The sequence below is a fragment of the Corvus kubaryi genome, unplaced genomic scaffold (genome assembly GCF_017639235.1).
Source record: "Corvus kubaryi isolate FWS band 111438036 unplaced genomic scaffold, C.kubaryi_AGA036_p1.0 65287, whole genome shotgun sequence".
In the NCBI taxonomy this organism is placed as follows: Eukaryota; Metazoa; Chordata; class Aves; order Passeriformes; family Corvidae; genus Corvus; species Corvus kubaryi.
In genome coordinates this window covers 164,842-185,673 of record NW_024581892.1, presented here as the reverse complement: position 1 = coordinate 185,673, position 20,832 = coordinate 164,842, and the positions used below count along the sequence as shown (strand labels likewise).

The following is a 20,832-nucleotide window of genomic DNA, read 5'->3' as shown; positions in this document are numbered from 1 at the left end:
ACCAGACTTTTGAGTCAGTCTTCCTGCTACTTGTTTGTTTGCTGACATACAAGAGGACCTGTCAGCTGCTAAAAATGATGCATTCTGGATAAAATGCAAGTGGTGCAAACATTTGTGCACCAACATGACTCCTTCATGTGGGAGAAATCAGAAACATCAAATACTCTTGGTGCCTGTACAATTTTCTGTGAGTCGAATGTAGTATTTTCTACTGAATTTTCCTGATTATACCTTGTTTCATGCAGCATCATATGTTTTCTGGAATGTTAGAGGTAGATTAAAGATCTTGACATCTTGGCATGCTCAGGGTAACTTTCTATTACATTCTTTCTACAGTGAAAGAATGAATGAGAGACTTGGTGAACGGTTTTTTGATTGATGTCACACATTCTCTTGGTGCCTTGTGCATTGTGTTAATAGAAGTCTGTGTACAACCTATAGTTTGAATCCTCTTCTCAGTCAGAAGATCACTGCATTCACTTTGTCTTTACTGGGATGCTCTACATTTTCCATGGATGCATATTCCAGCATCGGTTCATTTGGAGCGGACACCAAGCATTCTCTCCTAGTGTGAATTCTGCTTCTGAGGGTCACTGCACTGTCATGGTCTAACATTAGTGCTTACAGTACCTGGAAACACATGGGTGGCACAAGCAGGCTGTCATGAACCTTGGGTCTCAACACAGTTTTCACTGAAGCATTTATATCTTTCTCCAGATGTAAATGAATGCGTGACAAATACACACAGGTGTAACCTCCACGCAGAGTGCCTCAACACCGAAGGGTCCTTCCACTGCAAATGTAAACAGGGCTACCGAGGAAGTGGAGTTGATTGTGCTGGTGAGTACCACTGGATGTCAGGAATGGTACTGTATTGTTTTTCTCCAGTGACTGATCATTACAAGGCATGTTCTCAGAAATGTCATGCTGAACAGTGCTTCAATACCAACCAAGCAAGACCTCTCCACAAAATAATATATTAATTGTATGACTCATAATATAATTAATACAAGTATCACTTGTTCAAATTAATTTTGCCTGTAAGTCTCCAAGTCTCATCTCTAGGAATTGCAAGCAGAACAGAGAAGTGAATTTGTCTTGAAAAAACAGAGAAAATAGTTTTAAAAATCTCCTGTGATTTTCCCATGAATTCCCAAGTTAGCCCCTTGGAGGGCTGTGCAGTCCCTCCCAGAAGAGTTTCAGGCTAACTTAGCAAAAAATGAGAAAAGGGAGGAAAGCTGTGACTTCTGTGTTAAACTGTTTTCACTTAAAATTTTGCCTTTGTTTGTCTATTGAATATGGAAGACCTCCTATAAAGATGTCATTTCCCACTTTAACTGCATATGACCCTCCAAGAAGAAAGAAAGAAAGGCTGTTCTTGTATATTTAAAATGAACCTTTTAATTTATACCTTTATTAAACCTGGCAGATGTTTCTCCTGAAACATCATTAAAGATGTTTTCCTCAAGCGGACACTTGACTCCTCCTCAAACATTTTAAAAGTTTTTGTCTACAGCAGATGAAGCCTACATAATATATAAATCTTTTCAAGTAATTCTTGATTAGCTATGTATGTAGTATGTATTATGATTATACTTCATGTCACAGATGTTCTCTGAGTCCCTCTATTATTCATGTTCCTACTCCCATTATGATAGTAATTGAAAATTACAATACACATTGATAAATTAATATTTTCACAGAATATTTTGTGTTGCAAGGGACCCATTAGTCCAACTCTTGGCTCTGCACAGGAGAGCACCATTTTCTTAAGTTTCAACTTCCAGTAAAAAAATGTTGACTTTTAACAAGCAAAAAGAAACACACAAAAATCTGACTGATACTGAAAAGTTTGATATGGACATAGATTACCACAGCAGAGCTGTTTAGAACATTCTTCCACTCAAATTCAATCCTATGAGCCAGTTTCCTTGTTAGTCCACATCCCTTGTGATACGTCACTTTAGTTCACTGAAATGGAAGGATGCATTTGACTGGATATCAAAGCAAACTGACATGACACATATGTCACATATGTTGATATGGTTTTGTTAAAACAAAATGTACCACAGGTGAAATGTTAAACAAATACATCAGATCAAAATAGTCTGGGGTTTTTTTGTTCATTTATTTGGCTTTTTCTTTTTAATGAGAAGGTAAAAATTTCCAGAGAAATTTTCTTGTTGACTAACTCTATGTATAAAATATTCCTTTGTCAAGCAAAACCAATTCAACGAGAATGATTGCTTAAAGATGAATAGCAGAAATATTTTCACTTGTGGAGAGATATTTTTTGATGTCTAGCTGTGTAAAAAAATCGGTTCTGAAGTCAGATGATTCCTATCTTCTCACTGGTGTTTCTCTTACATAGTTTGCCCTCTGTCTACTTCCTCATGTCATATTCCCAGTTACTGAACTCCTTCCAGAGGAAGGATCCATGCCATTCATAAGCTTAATAGAATACACTAAATGGAAAAGAGATTTAGTAGAAGAGAGGATAGAGGAATAACACACAGTAATGACAGCAGTCAGACCCATAGGCAGAGATCAGCCTGTGGTGACCTAAGCTGAGGGTCCAGCTAGAAAGATGTAAACAACAAGAGAGGAAGAGTAAAATACAATCAGTGGTAGGTGAACCCTGAAATGCAGTGGTGCTAAATAGAGACTGGTTTCTCTGGTGGTAATTCCGACATGTATACCTTATTTTTAAAAGAAAAAGGAGGAGACTCTTTTAGGTCTGAATGTTTCAATGGTTGATTTTTACTGCAATCCCCAAGAACATCTGACCAGTGTAACTGATGGGGGCAGGACATGTCTTGCTATGGGGGAAAATGTTTTTTCAAACAGTGACACAAACAATTGGATGTACCAGCCTATAGTGAAAACACTAAGTGTTCTCCATGTCATTTGGCAGTTGTGGAAAAGCTTTGGCTTTTTCCTGCAGCCAAAAGAAATTTTGCTATTGGGTTTAATGGGATGAGGACACTGTCTTGGGAATTTAGGGGCTGAAGGCTGTGGCTTCACACCTCTTTTGGTGACAATGGCTACAGTTCCTGTGGTCCATTCCAGCTCCCAGCTGATGGGCCTGGGCTTGTGCTGCAGATGAACAAAAAGCTTCTTAAATAAGTCTCCAGTACTCCACATAATTTTTCCCACAGAGCTGGAATCCTGTTTTCACGGGGAAGCATTAGTTCTTTATAGCAATTGTCTCTAGTATAAAAAAAACAAAAAAACCAAAAAAAAACTGGCTACCATGGAAGCAGTATTTGCTTTTTTTAAAAAATGAAAACCATTTTAATATATAACTTAATTTTTGGAGTATGAAAGGAGAACAACTAAGCACATTGTTTATAATGAAACTCCTATGGCTACAACTCCTCATGCCACCAAATAACCTAATAAGTGAGGTAATATATAATTCGCTGTGCACAGAAGGTGGTGGAAATTCTTTCATTCAATTTGTATGTCAGTACACTATCTTGGAGAAAGCTGCTGAAACATCAGGCTGCGAACACTGCTGCTGGTATGAATACGAACTGTGATTATTAAGGCACCCTTCTGCCATTTAACACTCCTGTATGTATGAAACATTAGAGACTATTTCTGAACTGTCTGTAGCACACATTTTGTTCGAGAATCCATAGAGATGGATTGATCTGAATGATCCCTAAAAGGGTTCTAGTCATTTCCACATCTGGCCTCTATCTTGCTGCAATCTGCTGCTGTTCTCAGGTTCATGTGTTTCCTGATTTCCTATTGTGCATTGAAAACCCACATTTCCCCTGCCACATGCTTCTATGTGCATTTCAGCTTTTATTTAAGAATAAAGTTTCACAAGGTTCCATAAGCAATTAAGATTCCTGGGAAAAAAATGAACCTATTTTTGTTTCACTTTTTTGGCCCTACAAAATAACAGGAAAAAGGATTACTATCTTAAAGTCTACAGGCATCACTCTAAGGAGCTCAACAATGACACTCTTGTTATTGCCCAGCTAGAGGGAGAGGTTACTCTTCTTCATTATGCTTTGCTGGGTATCTAAATGTCAATAAAAATTCATGCTGGCTCTCTCTCTGCCTATTGTATTACTTGTTCATTCTTGGTGATAGGGTAACCCTTAAACCCCATATACGATTTTGCTTTCTTATTAACTTGCCAGTCCTGAGAAAGGTTTGATTTGACATAATAAAGTTTCAAAGCTTCAGAAGCGACTGTGGTCATATCACTGGTGATATTCTTAAAATTCAATTCAGTATGGAGTCAAATACTGCTGTCACCCTTTAGTGAGTAACACTTAGGCTTTGTCACCACACATTTCCTACTGGATGCCTTGCTGGCTGGTGTAGTCATGTATTAAGCACAGTCCAGCATGACAAACCTGCCCTGATTTCTCAAAGTATCCTTTCCTAAATAAGACAGTAAAAATTTTAGAAATGAAATACAGTATGAATACATACATACATGATGTTCCATGGTGTTTAGAAGAAAATAATAGCCCAGAATATGTCTTTTTAATGTATCTATGAAAGCTTTCAGACTCTCTTAAGACAATCTAAAAGAGGTTGATAACTTTTAGAATGATTTCTGAAAGTATGTCATGCTAATCTAATCTTTACTCACATCTACAGACTCCACCTACACATGGTAAGTGGTTGTCTGTCTCCCCCGCCACTGCTCCAACTCTTATATAGAGAAGCTGTAAAGGGAGCTATGAAAGGATTTGTAAGCCAATCTGCTAGGCTTGTCTCTCAGCAGGTTTTTAAATACACTGTGAGGTGTGAAGGTGGAAGTAGTGGGGTACCTGCTGGAGTGCAGAGCAAGCTGCCTCCTACTGCATCCCCTGTATGTTCAGGGCCAGCACTGGCTGCAGTCACAGGGTGTGGGGAAGGAAAACAGATCAGTCTGTCCCTCTCCTGTGTCATCCCCTGAGCACTTCCCTTTACACAGTGCAGGACAGAGTCAACAGGTTGGCATATGCTCTCTGTGAATTTTCAACTCAACTTTCACAACTTGGTCATTAGACATCCTACACCAATCAGTTTCTGTGAGTTTATAATTTTCTATAGCAATTGATGACAGAAAAGTTTTACTTTTAGCCCTCAGCCACCATTTGTCTTTGTTGTTCTACTTCTTGCCTTAATTCTCTCTAATTCAAATAAAGAAGATACCTTTGAAAACTGAGATATTTTCATATTAGGGCAATAAATAGAAACTGCATGAGCAGGAGGCATTAATCTGCATGCTTCCTGATTGAAGGTATGTAAGGAAGAGCTGGGGTGGAATGCACTACATTTCTTTGCACTTTCCAAAATTCTCTGCAGTCACATGGACAGATAAATGCACAAATGTTTGTGACCAACATCTCTGCATTTATCTACATGTCTTGAGGTAAAGGGTCCTGAAAAATCACTGCCTCAGCTATAGAACCCCAGAGTGCCAGCGAAGGCGAGCTGCTCATTCAGGCAAGTCCACAGGCATTGGATTGGAATCCACAGATTCAAAAGAACAGACTGAGTTTAAGGTGGTGTATCCTTACATTGCATTAGTCCTCCTGCAATTTATGGGTAGACAGAAAAAGCCTTAAATCCACACCTCTGGCTACTCTAAAGCTGAATGCAGGTTAGAAGGAGACGAGTGCTGTCTCCTAAAATATGCTTAATGTCTAGAGTCTCTTTGTCTCCACAAGCATGGAGATTTTCATAGTGCAGCAGCAGATTGGAGTGTGCAAGCACATGGGAATTTATACATTTTCATCCCCCTATTTTTCTCACTCCTTTCAGTTGATTTTCCACACTGCTAAATTTTGCACATACAAGGAGATTGGTTTTCTGACACCACGGAGGTTATTATGTTGAACTGTAAGAATTTTTCATTTCATGAGGAAAACTTCAAAGCAGAAACTAAAAGCAGATGTTCAGGTTTGCTGAGCAGTCAGTCCTGTGGCCTTGAAAATCCCCATAGCCTCTTTATTAAAAGCGTGAAGTTTCTCGTTACTGATTGTCAAGAGGAAATTTGTTTGGAATTAAGCTTTCCTGTTAATTTTTATTGCTGAATTCTGAGTTTAGACCCAGGGAACCTTACATCCTTCATGACATCATCCTTCAGAGGATACTTAGTGGAGTATTAGGAAAGAGTTTACTTCCAAGTATTTGACAAGCAAGCCTACAAGTTTTATCCAAAAGAAAGGAAGAACAAATCCTCAATTCTGACTTTTGTTTTATTGGCACATTTACTCCAACAGCAATCTCAAAAACGCCTGGATGCTACAGTGAGCACACCAAGAGTCTGATTCTGTTCCTGACATACTAATAGCATGTAGCTGCACTTGCCATAAATAAAATGTGACAAATTCACAGTGATAGGACTGTATTTTCCAGGAGTGGGGAACTTTCCCCTTTTCCTACTAGACTGCAGTTCTATTCTATTAAGTGGTGTTTTTTCTTGTGCTGTGTCTCCATGAAAAGAAGCACAGAGAAAATAGTACTACCCAAGGTTCCAAGTCCAGTCCATCTGTCTCAAAGTACTACTATAAAACTTTCATAAATACAAAGTGAGGAGAATAGGAACATATTCTTGCCCTGATAATACGATCATTAGACAGCAAAAGCAGAGGGAAATAAAAACAGCTGTCTTCCACCATAATTTTTAATCCTAAAAGACTGAAGGTACTGCAGCGTCAATACTGATTGAGAATCAAAGATGGGAAGCAGTATATGAGGCTATTCTGATGCACTGATGAAAATAGTCTCTCTCTATGAAAGAGCTTTTTTATAGCACACTGGAACTGCTCAGCTTTCATTGTTTCCTAGGTAGTTCACATAAAGGACTCAAACTGCAGAAGGCTGTGAGTAGTTTATGACATGGTTGTGCACAACATTTGATAGTAGTATCCAAAAGGCTAATTCCAGAATAATTAAAGTAATACCACTTTATCCAAAATTATAAGCTATAGTATTTCACTTTGAAGAGGAATCATAAAATGGTAAATTCTCAGGAAATGTTACACTTATGTTCTAGTCCATCTTGGAATTGCAAGATGGTAATAATTTGGCATTCTTGGATGCTTCTCTGAATTGTGGTGTTTACCACGTACAATTAAATATCCCTTAGAGCTAAAAGAAATATGATGGAGCAGCTTGATGTAGGTCTTCTCAAAATATCCTCCATTTCAGTAGCTTTCAGCCTGCCATGGAAGGAAAATTAGGCCAGAGAAGTTCATGAAAGATAGCCAAGAGAAATGCTCATTATTTTTAGGCTGCAGTTGTTGTGCAGGGGATCCCAGCTCCATGGACAATTTTAATCCACAAATTGAAGCAGGATTTTTTTTTGTTTTTTACCCAAGCTCCAGTGTAAAAATAATTTAAGTAAGGGGCTCTATGACCTGTGTCACTCCTGTGTTACATGAGAGTCCAAAGAGATCATTACAGAGGATTGCTTTGGTCTTTTCACTGTAACTCAGACAGAGCTGTCCATACAACAGAGCTGAGCAAGTCGTGTGTTAGGTTCTGTGCAGAACTGAACTTGTATCTTGTTGTAGAGAGTTTAATTCTATGGGTCTCTGGACCTTGTAAAGAACACCATGGTCCCATTGCTGAATGATTCCTTAGATTAATATTTTCTGTTTTCTTCTTGGTTCTAGTTATCCCTGAAAAGTCAGTGAAGGAAATTGCAAGAATCCCTGGAACAGCTAAGGACACAATTAAGAAACTTCTTGCACATAAAAGCAGTGTGAAAAAGCATGAAACAATCAAGAATGCAATCCCAGAAGCAGCTGAGACACCACCTTCTAAGACCCACTTGCAGTTACTGGACTATGAAGGTGGTATTGGTCTTGGTGGGAGCTACAGTGAGGAAGAGAAAGAAACTGAAGCTGCTGCAGAAGAGGAGGCAGAAGAGTCAGATGAAGAGGAGAAGGAAGATTTTGAAAATCAAATTGATGAACGAAGCCTTAGAGGAGATGTCTTTTGTAAGTTTCTTTATTTTTTAAAAACTCTGGCTTCAATGTAAACATATATAAACACTAAAAAAATCCTCACAAAACACAGACACTTTATCAGAATTTACTTGTAGAAAATGAATCATAGAATCATAGGATGGTTAGGTTCTAGTTAATGCATTTGAAAATACATTTGAAGACTTTGAAAAACACAGCAAGAAATTGCACAGCATATTGGAACTAGATGATCTTTAAGGCCCCTTCCAACCCAAGAAACTCTATTATTATAATTGGTGTTTAGTACAGCTGTCTCAGTCAAACATTCTTCAAGGTAGTGGCAAAAATATGTAATATGAAAAACACACACTGTCAATAGTTCATTCACTATGTTTTCCCTTTTCCAAAGTATGGAAAAATAATAAATAATATCCCACAGCAATTAAAATTATAATAATAAAAATGAAAAAAAAATTAAGTTAACATTCAATTTATTGCTATTTGACTTGGAAAGACAGGTAAGTATGTATTTTTTAAAGGAAAGATAATTTTAAAGTCCTCTGGAAAAAATGGTCTGTAATATTGTAATACTGTAAGACAGCCAAGAAAAAATGTAATTATTCACTTAATACATCGGAGAATACAAACTTCTTTGCCAAAGGCATGTTCCTAAAATTGCCCTTTTTTTTTTATTTTCAGTGGTAATTGGACTGTTTCAGTTTAAGCAAAGGATATAGACTAATATTGCTTCCTCAAATTATGCCAGGGAGCTGATAAACAGAACAAAGTCAGGACTTTGCTCACCAATCTCCTCCCTTCCTGCAAATATTAACAGTGAGTGCTAATGGCATGTTTCAAGTTTGCTGACAATACCAAAATGTGGACAATGACCCATTCATTGAAGGGCAGCACTGCTATTAAGATCTGGCCAGGCTGTGGAGGTACTGACAGGAACTTTATGAAGCTCAACAAAAGCAGATGGAAAGGGAGAGAAAAGCCTCATGCAACATTATGGATTTGGGATGACTGCTTAGGAGGAAGCTTTGCAGTAAAAGGCAAGTTTTGGACTTCCCATTACAAGACAAATGAGGACACACTGGCATGAGTCTAGCAGTGCTCCACGAGGGTCAGGGGGCTGGACAACATGAGGAGAGGCTGAGACAACTATTTTTTCCAGCTTTGACAGGGGAGGGCTAAGAAGAGACCTTATAGATGTCTTCAGCTATTTAATGGAAGGTTACAGGGAAGGAATAGACAGACTTTTCTTGAAAATATACAGCAATAGGACAGGAAGTGATGAATACAAGTTGGAACAAAAAAAATTCTCATTAGATATAATGAAAAGAATACTTCACCATGAAGGTGGACAAAATTTGGGACAGGTATGCAGAGAGGTTGTGAAAGACCTATCCTTGCAGATATTCATACTATGACTGAACTGGGCATTGAGCAATCCCCTGATCAGGAAGTCAGACTAGGCAAACTAAAAATGGCTCTTCCAACCTACATGATTCTGTGATTCATTCTGTGTTTTCAACCAAGAATTTCAAAGTAGTTTAGAAAATAGTGTGTGTAGACCTGCATCCTGGAAGATGCTTGGATTTCTCTCTGGTACTGTAGGCACATAACGTCACAATTCAGGAATCAGTAATATTTCTAAAAAAGCAAAACAGCTGCTTCCTAGCTGCATGCATCTGTTTGTCAGCTTTTAACCATATGAAATGGTGACAAATTTCTGACTAATGGTGCCATGTCTCCCCAGTGAAGGATCCTATGCTCAGGATGTCACTCTCCCTCTAGCCAGCCACACCTAAGCCCTAGACTATGTCTTTACTCAGCCTTTCACTCCTGACTAGCATGTGCCACTTCCTCTGAAGAAGTGGCCCTTCCCTCTTCTGAGGATACCTTCATAAATTACTTACCTAAAAGAGGTAGCAGGTGCAGGAGCTGATGTAGAATTGGGGTTGAAGTTTCCACTGTATGGTAAACTACCCTTGGGGTTCATCCTTGCCATGCTGGTACTGCCAAATGCATTTGAGAGTCCCAGGGCAAAGGATTAAGTGACTTGCCTCTGTTCTCTCACAAGAAGCAATAAAACACAGGTCTTATGATGGTCATATGTTTACATTTAGAGAACCATGTGTCCCACACATTTCCACCAAAATACTATCCTGAAGAAGGACATAACTCTTCCCAGTCATGCTAATTAATCCAAAGCTGGCCATAATTTTGCAGAAACTGTGGAGAAGGTGAGCAGAAGATAGTTGCAATATATATGTTGATGTTTGTTAAGATTAGGTTCTCAGGTACTTGGGCTTCTTCATGAAGGTAAGCTAATGGGGAGCTTGCATGTGCCAAGAGGGTGGTGTGAATTGACCAGATATGTCATATGAATGTGATTAGACTGGGAAGGACTCAAAAAGATTGACTAATTAACAGCAAAATGCTTGTGGAACCTGAAAGGAGGTTTACCCTTGGCAAGGGTGTGTTCCCCTGCAACTGTGATTTCTGTAGGGTTAAAAGCTTTTATTTCTTGACAGAATTGCGGGTATATTGCTGATCTAGCACTTTAAGGGGCACACTACTAATAGGTTCCATTAATATTTACTGTAAATAATAAATTATTTATAAATAATACTCTTATTAGTTATAGATATATTTATTCAGAATTTTGTGCCATAAAGGACTATGGCCTTTTCTGCTTCCTCAATTGTGAGGCACAGCAGCCTGTTAAAAAAAACTAAACCCCAAGTCAGCCCTTCTATCCCTTTCTGCCTTTCTGGGAGGGAGGGCTGGCTGGCTGGCTGGCTGGCTGGCTGGATGTAACTCAGACATCAAAACAGGTGTCTTTTTTAGCCTGCTTGGACAGGTCACGAAGGATTGCCAGGAATATTGCCCCTACGGTAAGGCCACCCTGCGTTTTGGCTAAAAGGACAACGGGCTCTGCTCTATCTGCCTGGTGATTCAAGGGGAACTTGGTCTCCTGTACTGGGCTACATGACCTAATGCAATTGCAAAGGGGGGATTATACAACCTTCCAGTTGAGTACTCAGTGCTACTCTATTTGGAGTGCACTAATTTTCCAGATTTCAATTTGATTGAGGGCACACAGAGAAAATCCTTTGTCCATAGGAAAATCCAAAAAATATTTTGTTGTCATGATGATTGGTGAGATTATTTTTCAAGCATCTTCCCAACAAAATCAGGACATTTGAACACCTTGTACCTGGGCTAGGCAGAGAGGAAGAGTCTACTTGTTTCTACAAAAACTACCCCTACAGCTGACAGCAGTAACAATGAATATTACTGCTTGAAAATATTAAAGCATTGTGGTTCATCTGTATTTTTTCCTATAGTGTCTTTGTTTCAGTCACATTTGGCTGGAATTTTCCCTTACAGATATAAGAGATTTATATGCTGAACTTGATAGAGAGATCTTATTTTGCTAGGGGATACTGGCAGAAAGCTGGTGTGGTACTTGATGCAGAGATTAGCAGCATGCCCAAGATGTAGTTCCACTAGGTTCGTGAACTCTGTATTATTTGTGGCTTTCTTGTTTGATACCAACTGTGATTCAAGGACTTAAAGAATTGTGCCATGTTCATTTTCATTTTGAATACATTGCTTAACTGTGTTTTCTTTCCTTTTAAATTTCCATGTGTTGTACTTGATCCTTGCTATCATAAAAATTCAGTCATGATTCAGGTGCTTAATTGCTTGAACATTTGGCTTTAAGAACACTTTCAATTTTAATGATATTGAGTGATCCTTCAGAGAACATCATTACCTCAAATTTACAGCTCATAAATTTGTACATTTTTTCCTTTCTTTGCTGATGTCTATTCAGCAGATTCCTTTACTACAACATGAAATTCCTCCATATAATCCCCTCAAGTATTCACATAGCATCTACCTTTTGTATTATTAATACTGGTATTGTTTGTCTTCCAGGAAGAGTAGTTAATTAGGAAAAATAGAAAGGTCTCCTTAAATTGATGTGTTATTTTATCATAGTAGTTTTACTACAGAATAAACATATAGGGAGTCAGAGAAAAAATATTGTAGAGGGAAAAAAAAAAAGGAAATATTACATGGAGATGGAAATTATTAAAATAGGCCCAACTACCAAAATACTGGACCTTTGTGAGAACTGCTACTCACAATTTTTTTTTTAAAAACCACACAATAGCTAAAGATAGCAAAGTGAAGCCCAAAAAATTTAAGAAATGTTAAAACTAATTCATCAATGAAAACTTAATTTTTTTAATATATTTTTATATCTTATGATACAGTCTGAAATTACTTCAAATTACTATTTTCTGTGGGATACTTGCCTTGTCCAATGTGAAGGAAGGACCCGTCCTGTTGTGAAAGGTGCAGTTTAATAAATATGAATATTTATTTATTAACAGATGAATTATTTATCAATATAATTATTCATCATTATTTATTCATTATTATTATTAAATAATTTAATAAATATGTCCTATTTACTGCAAAATTTGCAGATGTATAGAAAATGAGAGTAAACCATAGTATTGGAAAGCTCTTTATTACATGAGAAATGCCCTTTCTCCATATGGTAGAAGACACAGAGAGCTGGACCAAAGTATTTGGTTATATAAGCAATGATTGTAGAGATGCTACACTCAAGGTACACTTAAATAATTAAGTACAACCTTAATTCTGACAGTTTCTAACATTTCAGTGCTTTTTGGATACCACTGGTAATCCAGAATGCTATTGCCAACTGCAACCGAATTCTATATTCTGTACTTCATCAGGTTATGAAATTCCCATTGGGCTTAAAACTCCTGTAGTATCACGTAGCCAGCCACATTATTACACGGAGACACTTCCTTTGGTAGCACCAAGAATGATAAAGAGAGTTTGGTTTCTGGCTTATTTGGCAACACTAAAAGTGGACTGCTTCCCTTATGGCTTCACAGATCTTAATGCTGAACAAGAGGGCTCCCACAGTTAATCATGATGTTTGCTCTTAATCTTATTATTTTCTGATAATTACACCACTCTGTGAGCTATTAATGCTCAGATCACAGCTCAGTTCATAGCTGTACATGTCAGACTTCTGGCAAATGTAATTTTTTCAGAGCAGGATGTGGTAACAGAGAAATGGGATATTCAGTGTGAGTCCAAAATAGTAGCATACCACATACATAGGAAGCTCATCTTAAATTTACTACGTCTTATATTCTGCTTGGTTTTTTTATGGTGCCCACTCTGTTTTTCTGGTTTTTGGTTTTGTTTATGGGCTTGATGACATCAGTGGTTAAGAACATGTGGCACAATGATATGAAGGGGTTTGTATGCAGAGATTACATATTAGCTATTGCTGCAGATAAGTAGATGGAAGGGCATCTGCAGTACAGAAAGGATGGACTCTGCTGTACCTGGAGTGGGACATATGTGTTCTTTTGTTGGTGAGAGTTTGTTCTTAGGGAACATGAAATGAGACCTGCCTTTCTGTAAGACCACTTGACAGCAGAAGAGCTAAAAAGACTAATTCTGACTTCTGCCTATTATTTATGAAGGAGTAAACTTCGGATCCTGGCTGTGTGTGAGGATGGTCTGATGTAAAATGTAGGCACTTTTCACGCAGTAAGGTTTCTCTGAAACCTTTCTGTAAGCTGAACCTTACAGTTTCTCATAATATGCAGCTGATATCTTTCAGTGAGTGCAAAACCTAACTGTAATGCCTGACTGAAAACAAAAACAGATTTGGAAATAAAACTGGACTCTTTTTCTGTCCATGAAAGTTCTTTGCTTGATAACACATAGCTACACCTGCATGTATCTCTCTCAAGTGAATTCAAGTGTAATTCAATAACAAATAAATCATCCTGGCAGCTGTTGTCTTCTGTTAAATCACTCCACTCTTTCCAGAACTGATCATATTTTAATAGCTCTCTTCATTTTGGCAAGGGTTTTCATAGCCTGACCCTCTTCCATGAAGTACAAGGCCAAGTTTATGGCATGACAATAAACTTAACACCTAATCTCTATGTGCCTATTCCTAAATGTGTATATGTAAACATATATTAATTGGAGAAAGATGTATTTTAATCCTTGCCTTAAGTATGAATATTATCCAGGTGATCTAAGCAATGGTCTGGGTGAGGGGAAGGCTACAAGGACAACAAGAGAGCACATGCTCCTGGCAATTTATCAGAAAGCTCGTAAGATTGCATGAGTCTTCTTCCTCAGCTCAATTCAGCACCCCTGGAAGTGCCTCCAGGGCCTCTTTGTTAGTGTGTGTTTCACTGGGGTACACAGAGCAATTTTTGACAGTTTTGAAGGAGAACAAAGGTGAAGTGGATGGCATAGCCTTTATGGTGTTATGAAGCTCTTGATTGCAGTAGTTTCTAAGTATATTCTTAAAATTAAGTATGTGTGAACATGTTGGAGTATTTAAATGGAAAGCCCTAGCTCAGTCAAACGCATGGGAAAAAACCTCCCTTCTGAACAAATGTGCATCCATGGGAAAGTATTGACTTTTAAAATATTTGGCATTTGCATATATGATACAATGCTGAGTAGGGAAAAGTAATTTCCATAGGTCCTATCATCTGGCATTTTTGAGGAAGTCTGAGCTTTTCTTAGCACAGCTGCCCACAGGGCGTGGCTGAAAAGTGAACTTCAGTGTTCCAGGCTTTCCACTAATACATTCTCTAAGCAGTAATCCAAAGGCTTCTCCCTCACTCCTCTAAAATGGCACTTTTAAGCTCCTCCTGTTTTCATTGGTGTGCATGAATATATCACAGGTATCACCTGTTTATGTGTTTGCAAGGATAGAATACCAGTGAAAGCAGATCTTCCCCTTATCTCATGTGTGATTAGTTACTTAGGGTATGCATAACGAAGTTGAGACTTATGATTATTTTTTGAGTGAGAGCACTTATCTATTAATCACTTGAAATAATACAACAAAAGCTTAATTATAGAAATTTAAAATACTTATAGTAATTTAGAGTATTACTTAGCGTAAACAAGAATATGTAAGCTTCTGTCTCACCAGATAGGAGAGGATTTCCCTTGGTCTCTGAGGCTGAGAAATAATGCTTATTGAGTAACCACCTCTTTCAGGCTAGTATCTTAGAGAATGTCCCTAACATTCATTGGCTGTGCTGCTTTACTGACTCTTCCAGTTTGGCACCAGACACATCAACCAATTTTTAAAGAATAACTCACTCAGGGGTTTCCACTGAGACTGGTTATCAAAACATCAGTGTGTGCTTACCAGCTGTAGCAGGGAGGGTGAGGAAGGGGAAGGGCAGCTGCTGGAGCCTTTCTTCCCAGCAGACAGCAGAGCTGATCAGGTATTCAGGAGGACCCTAGCAGAGAGTGTGACTTCAGAAGAATAACTTTCTGGGGCTTCTGTTACAGCAGCACCAGCTATCACTGCCCTGAATACAGGGCTGTAGGCCTTTGATGCCCTAATGTTTATGGCTTTTACAGTCTCTGACATTATCCATTTTTTGAGGCTGCTGTTGGCAAAGTGCTGCCAAGTCTCTGCTGAGTTCTGGTAGAGTTCTCTCACTGACTCTGGTAGAGTTCAGTGCAATTTGATCCTTATAGCAAGAAAGCAGATCAGCCCACTAAAGAAAGATCAACATTTTATGACCTTGTGAATCTGTAATTCAATGAAGCTGTAGCTCCAGTGCTTATAGGTTAGAAGGCTCAGTGCTGTGGAAAACAGCAATTTAAGCAAAGTTTTAAAATTAAGAGTATCTAAGTGCACTTAGGAATCTGAGTTTGGTGGTGGAGTGGAAAATACATATATTGATTTATTTAAATAAATGATGGCAGATAGTATAAAGGAATAAAGTTCCATTTTCTGTTCCTATGATGACTCAGTACTTGACAAGTTGTTTTCCCCAGTTCCCAAGGTAAAAGAAGCAGCTGCCTTTGTCCCTCACCTGGCACAGAGGAAAATTCCAGTGTCGAGACCAGAGCAAGAAGGTGGCTTATTTTTATTATACAGCATTTATTTTCCTGTGTATTGTATCTTTTTGTGACAACCTATGTTAGCCAAGTCAGAACCAGTTTAAAAGCCTTTAACATAAACCAAAGATTTTGTGAACACTTTAGAGAAAGTACCTGGCCAAACTATGCTGCCAGTTCCAATGTGTCCTTTTCCTGTTTATAACCCATGCATAGAAAGTTTCCCCACATTAGAACTTGACTTGCAATTGAATTTCACTTGAATAATTTCATAGTCCTAAAAAAATAAAGTAGCTTCTATAGTCTATAAAATGAAAACACGTTGCACAGCACACAATAACCCTAAACAAACAAGACAGATGTGCTGGTTGACATTTTTTCCAATTTAGAAAGCAGTAGTCTCAGAAACAACAGATTTATACAGCAAAGCTCTCAAAATGTCATGTCTCTGACTCATGATAAAATACATTAAAATAACAAGAAGGATGCCTCTTTCTGAGGAAATTCAGATGGCCAACGTATTACTCTTAATCTGATCTGTCATGTTTGCATTGCACAGTGTTCCTTTGTGTGTGTAATGCTTCTCATCTGCACAGTCACGAAGGCCATGGTGTGCTCTGGCTGACACCCTTTTTCAGTGTGCTCCAAAGGTCAACTGATTTGGGCTATTCCCAGCACCATGTAGTTGGAGTATGAGGCACTGATGTAAGGGATTCTTCTCATGGGAGGCCAGTTTCTCCCAGTGGATAGAATGGGAACTTGAGCTGACTGCAACTACAGCAGTGTAACAAATGGAGAGTGGAGAGCTCTAAAGCTGGCAGATCTCAAACAATTCCTGATGCTAGAGTTAAACACTAACACCTCCTCCTATACTTGGGGATTTGCAGGCACTCGGTATACAGAAGTCACAGCATATAAACTCATGTGCAGATGCAAGATTGGCAGTAAAAAGACACTGAGCTAAAGAAAGAATCACTACATAAATTTGAATATTTTGCTTTTTTGAAGTTTCATCTAAGTCAACACTATCTGAATTCAGATTATAAATAATTTTAGAATGATCTGTACATTAATAACTGTATGAATACAGAGCAAAATGTTTTAACAGTACTTAGGATATAGTGCTCCTATTATCTCTACCAATTTTTTGTTCAGTTGATTGCAGCTTCAGTCGAGGGGTGTGTGACTGGAAACAAGATACTGATGATGACTTCGACTGGAATCCTGCTGATCGAGATAGAGGTATTTAACTATGTGTCATCTAGATAGGCTTTGATTTGATGGCTTACCTCTTCCAAAAAAAGGGTGGTGGGGGGAAACAGAATCCCGAATTCTTCTTTTCTATCAGTGGGTTTTCTTTATAAAAGAAGAACGTAGGCAGAGGACGCTAGTAGTGGATATTGTTTCTTTGAAATATCCAGTAGCAAATGGTAATCAGCAACATATTTCAACACAAATAAATCAAAATGTAAGAAAAATTATTAGAACATAACTGTTCTGAATTGCAAACTACAAGGCAATGGAAACCTTATCAGTTACGTGTTGTGTCTCTCCAAGATTGGTAGGACATTTAATCACACATCTGTCATTTAGATGGATGTGGCAATGTAGTCACTCACATGGCTTAGATATCATGGGGAAAACTGCTCAGAAATCTCAAACTTGGCGAGACAAACTCAGAATAAGCCAAGGGCAAGGGGCTATTCAAGAACAACCAATACATGAACAGGTACCAATGGGATCCTGCTAAAACCTGAGAAAGAGCTCCATGAGAGCAATGTGGGACTGCTGGGTGGGTGTACATAAAAAGGTGTGGACAGGAATGGACAAGTTTGGTTGAAAGGATGTCTTTACCCCTGTTGCAGAAGTTGCTGCAGTAGTGACCAGTGGATCCTACAGATCCTGCAGGCTGCTTGCACCAGTTCCCACATGCACATTCTCTCCCTCCTCCCTTAGAGTCTTTCCATGTTAGTCTTTCTTCACTAATCCTTCCTCTTCTGCTCCATGTAATTCCCTAAATCCCTTCTCTGTGCTGTCACTCCCAGGAAAACCTTACCCTGGCCTTATCCTGTCTCCCTGAACTTTTATCTGGGGATTATGACTTCATTTATGGGCCCAGATGTTTTATTCCTTTAAGACTGTGTGTGTTTGTGACTTCATTGGTCTTCCAGGACTTGGGAAATAAGCTGTCAGTTCCCTTGTGAGTTTGTCATCAATGCAGAGGACAGTGGAGAGAATATTGAGCTAGCTCAAGTACTGAAATAATCTGATCACAGAGGCACAGCAGCATGTTTCAGACTGTTGCATTTGAAAAACAGATGGTTTTGCCTTTGAAAGATGGTACAAGGAAGAATGACTGTAATTGCCAGTGAAATATGAACTCATCTCCTCTGTAAACTGATCTGACTTCCAACAGTACAAGTTCCTTGCAAAGTACACTCCCTACTGCTTTTCTCCAGTGTGATTTTAAATTATTCAAGTAAACAAGCTTCAGCTTCCCCTTATTTTCTTAGCAAACATGGATTCAAATTGCTAACAAATAACACGAGTGCATTAAAGATGATGTTTTTAAAAATTATTTTCTTTTTACAAGGCGATGGCTACTACATGGCAGTTCCAGCTTTTGTGGGGCACAAGAACGATATGGGGCGTCTGAAACTTCTCCTCACTGACCTCAAACCAAAGAGCAGCTACTGCTTGATTTTCAGTTATCGGCTTGCTGGTGAGAAAGTGGGAAAGCTTCGAGTGTTCCTGGCAAACAAAAAAACTGCTCCTGTCTGGGAAGAGAATAAAGGAAAAGATGAAAAGTGGAGAACTGGAAAAATAGAGATATTTCAGGGGGCTGAAACAATCAACAGTGTAAGTATAACACAATTTATAAGCCAACTACTGTAACCAACATGCCGGTTTAATTTCCTAACCCTCAAGAGTTCCACCAACTGTTTTATAGGCATCAGCAATCAAAAGGCTTATCTGAAATGGAAACAGGAGCCCACAATTTAGGGGCCATAAAAGTTATCACCTGATTGTAATTTCAGAACTGAATCACCCCAATTGGTTAGAACACTGATGCCAGTAATTCTGTCATTTTGTAAAAGTACTGCATCACATCATAAGTTAACACAAGTAATCAAAATCTGCCCTTAACATCTCATGCAACACAAGCATACATACATGCCGGAAAAAATGAAAATTTTTCATTTCATAGAAGAGGATGCTCTCAAACCACACTAAACCAGACCATTAGAGCAAAAGGAGACATCATGTATAATCAAGGGGGGGCCATCACCTTTGGATCAGGGCATACCAACAGGGAACACTGTGCACTGATGTATGCCTGGAAACTGCCTCAGTCAGGACTTCAGCCAGTTTCTCCTTGAAGTTCTGGGGTCTGCTTTCCATTTGTGTGATGGAACATTTTCAGTGCTGTGTAAAGACTTTTACTGTATAATTGAATACAGTGAACATAAAGGAAATGCAAGCCCTTTTCAAGGTTTTTTGCACAGCTGGAATGATGTAGAAAAACTCTTAAATAAATAAGAATCAGACTATAAAATAAAACCAGACATCCTATTCATAAAAATAAACCTCCTCTTCATATATATAGTATACATACTATACTCAATACATACGAGAGAGTATAAATATATATAGTATATACACACAAAACCTGAGGATCCAAATAGATCAAAAATGAACAGTTGTAATGTCTTCAATAAATAAAATGCATGAGCATCACATACTGTGATAAAACTACATTATAGGAGGATTTCATTCAATTTGTATTTTTTGTACAATAAAAATAAATAATCTTATTAAAGTAATCCATTTAGCATTGTAAATCTGTGCAGAGGATTTTACATCTAGTTCAAATAATGCTCAAAAGTTTTAAAAATGGCAAAGATTCAAGTCATTAAGTCCTTAAGTCATTAAGTGTTGTAATAAAATATTCTTCATATACAGCATTATAACTAATTAAGAGTTCCTAAATGTTTGGATAAACTATATTTTTACTCTTAATGCGTATCTTTTCTTATGACAGGTCACTTTTGAATCAGAACGTGGGAAGGGTAAAACTGGAGAAATTGGAGTGGACAATGTTATACTAATTTCTGGTCTATGCCCAGAAGATACCTGATAATGGACACTTGAGTACACCAGATTTAATCCTATTTTTCACATTTGCCTTATTAGTAGTGTATTTTTCTATTCTTTTCTTTTTAAAAAAAAACCACGCAAAACTATAAAATTGTGCCTTGAACCTAATGCAACAATGCAAATAGAAAAAGTGATGTGCGAGATGCAGATTATGCTTTTTTACGAGTTATTCTAATTCTAATACATGTGTTGAGTGTAATACTACTGTATTTTATAATTCAAGGTCAGGGTTTCTGAAGTATTATTTGTCTGGCTTTTTTACAAATTCTACATGCTTTTATTTCTTAAAATCTTCTCGAGGCTATTCATTAGTCTTCTATTTCATTTCTTCTACTCCACAAGAACATAAAGCAGTATTTAAGAGGATGTTACTACTTCTGGTGACATAATTTTCTTACTTAGTGGATATGTTGTTCAAAAAATCAGTATTCATCACCCTGTGTGCAGTAAGGCAATCATACACAGAGCCAAGGTGTTTGTTGATTTAAATACTTGTGCAAAGATGGGTGCTAGGTGGAAAATCCACAAAGCCAGCACAGCAAGCAGAAATGATGACCACTATTTAAATGTTAATCTTGATAATCTTGTTAATCACTGAATATATACCTAGTATATATTCAGTGTTTACTACTCTACTATTGCTGAGTTGTGCTCAGCTGGCTTCTTATCTTGGGCAGCCTGGTGGCCTTCATTGTTTACTATTGTATTATTGCTGAGCTGTGCTGAGCTAGCTTTGTTAATTTCTTCTTATCTTGGATGTCCTGCAGTAGCACACACTTCC

The 20,832-nt window shown here is 38.0% G+C and overlaps 1 protein-coding gene across 1 annotated transcript in view; it reads left to right on the top strand.

Annotated features, from left to right (window-relative positions):
- The window catches only part of LOC121673237 (epidermal growth factor-like protein 6), a gene marked incomplete at its 5' end in the record, with an annotated part of 28,760 nt that extends 8,134 nt beyond the window's left edge, over positions 1-20,626 (top strand). Inside the window, 6 exons of the mRNA XM_042046387.1 lie at positions 718-840; positions 7,638-7,964; positions 15,831-15,911; positions 17,049-17,135; positions 18,487-18,752; positions 19,936-20,626. Coding sequence (XP_041902321.1) covers positions 718-840; positions 7,638-7,964; positions 15,831-15,911; positions 17,049-17,135; positions 18,487-18,752; positions 19,936-20,031 — 980 coding nt within the window. The remainder of the gene's footprint in view (positions 1-717; positions 841-7,637; positions 7,965-15,830; positions 15,912-17,048; positions 17,136-18,486; positions 18,753-19,935) is intronic.
- Positions 20,627-20,832: the final 206 nt, after the last annotated feature.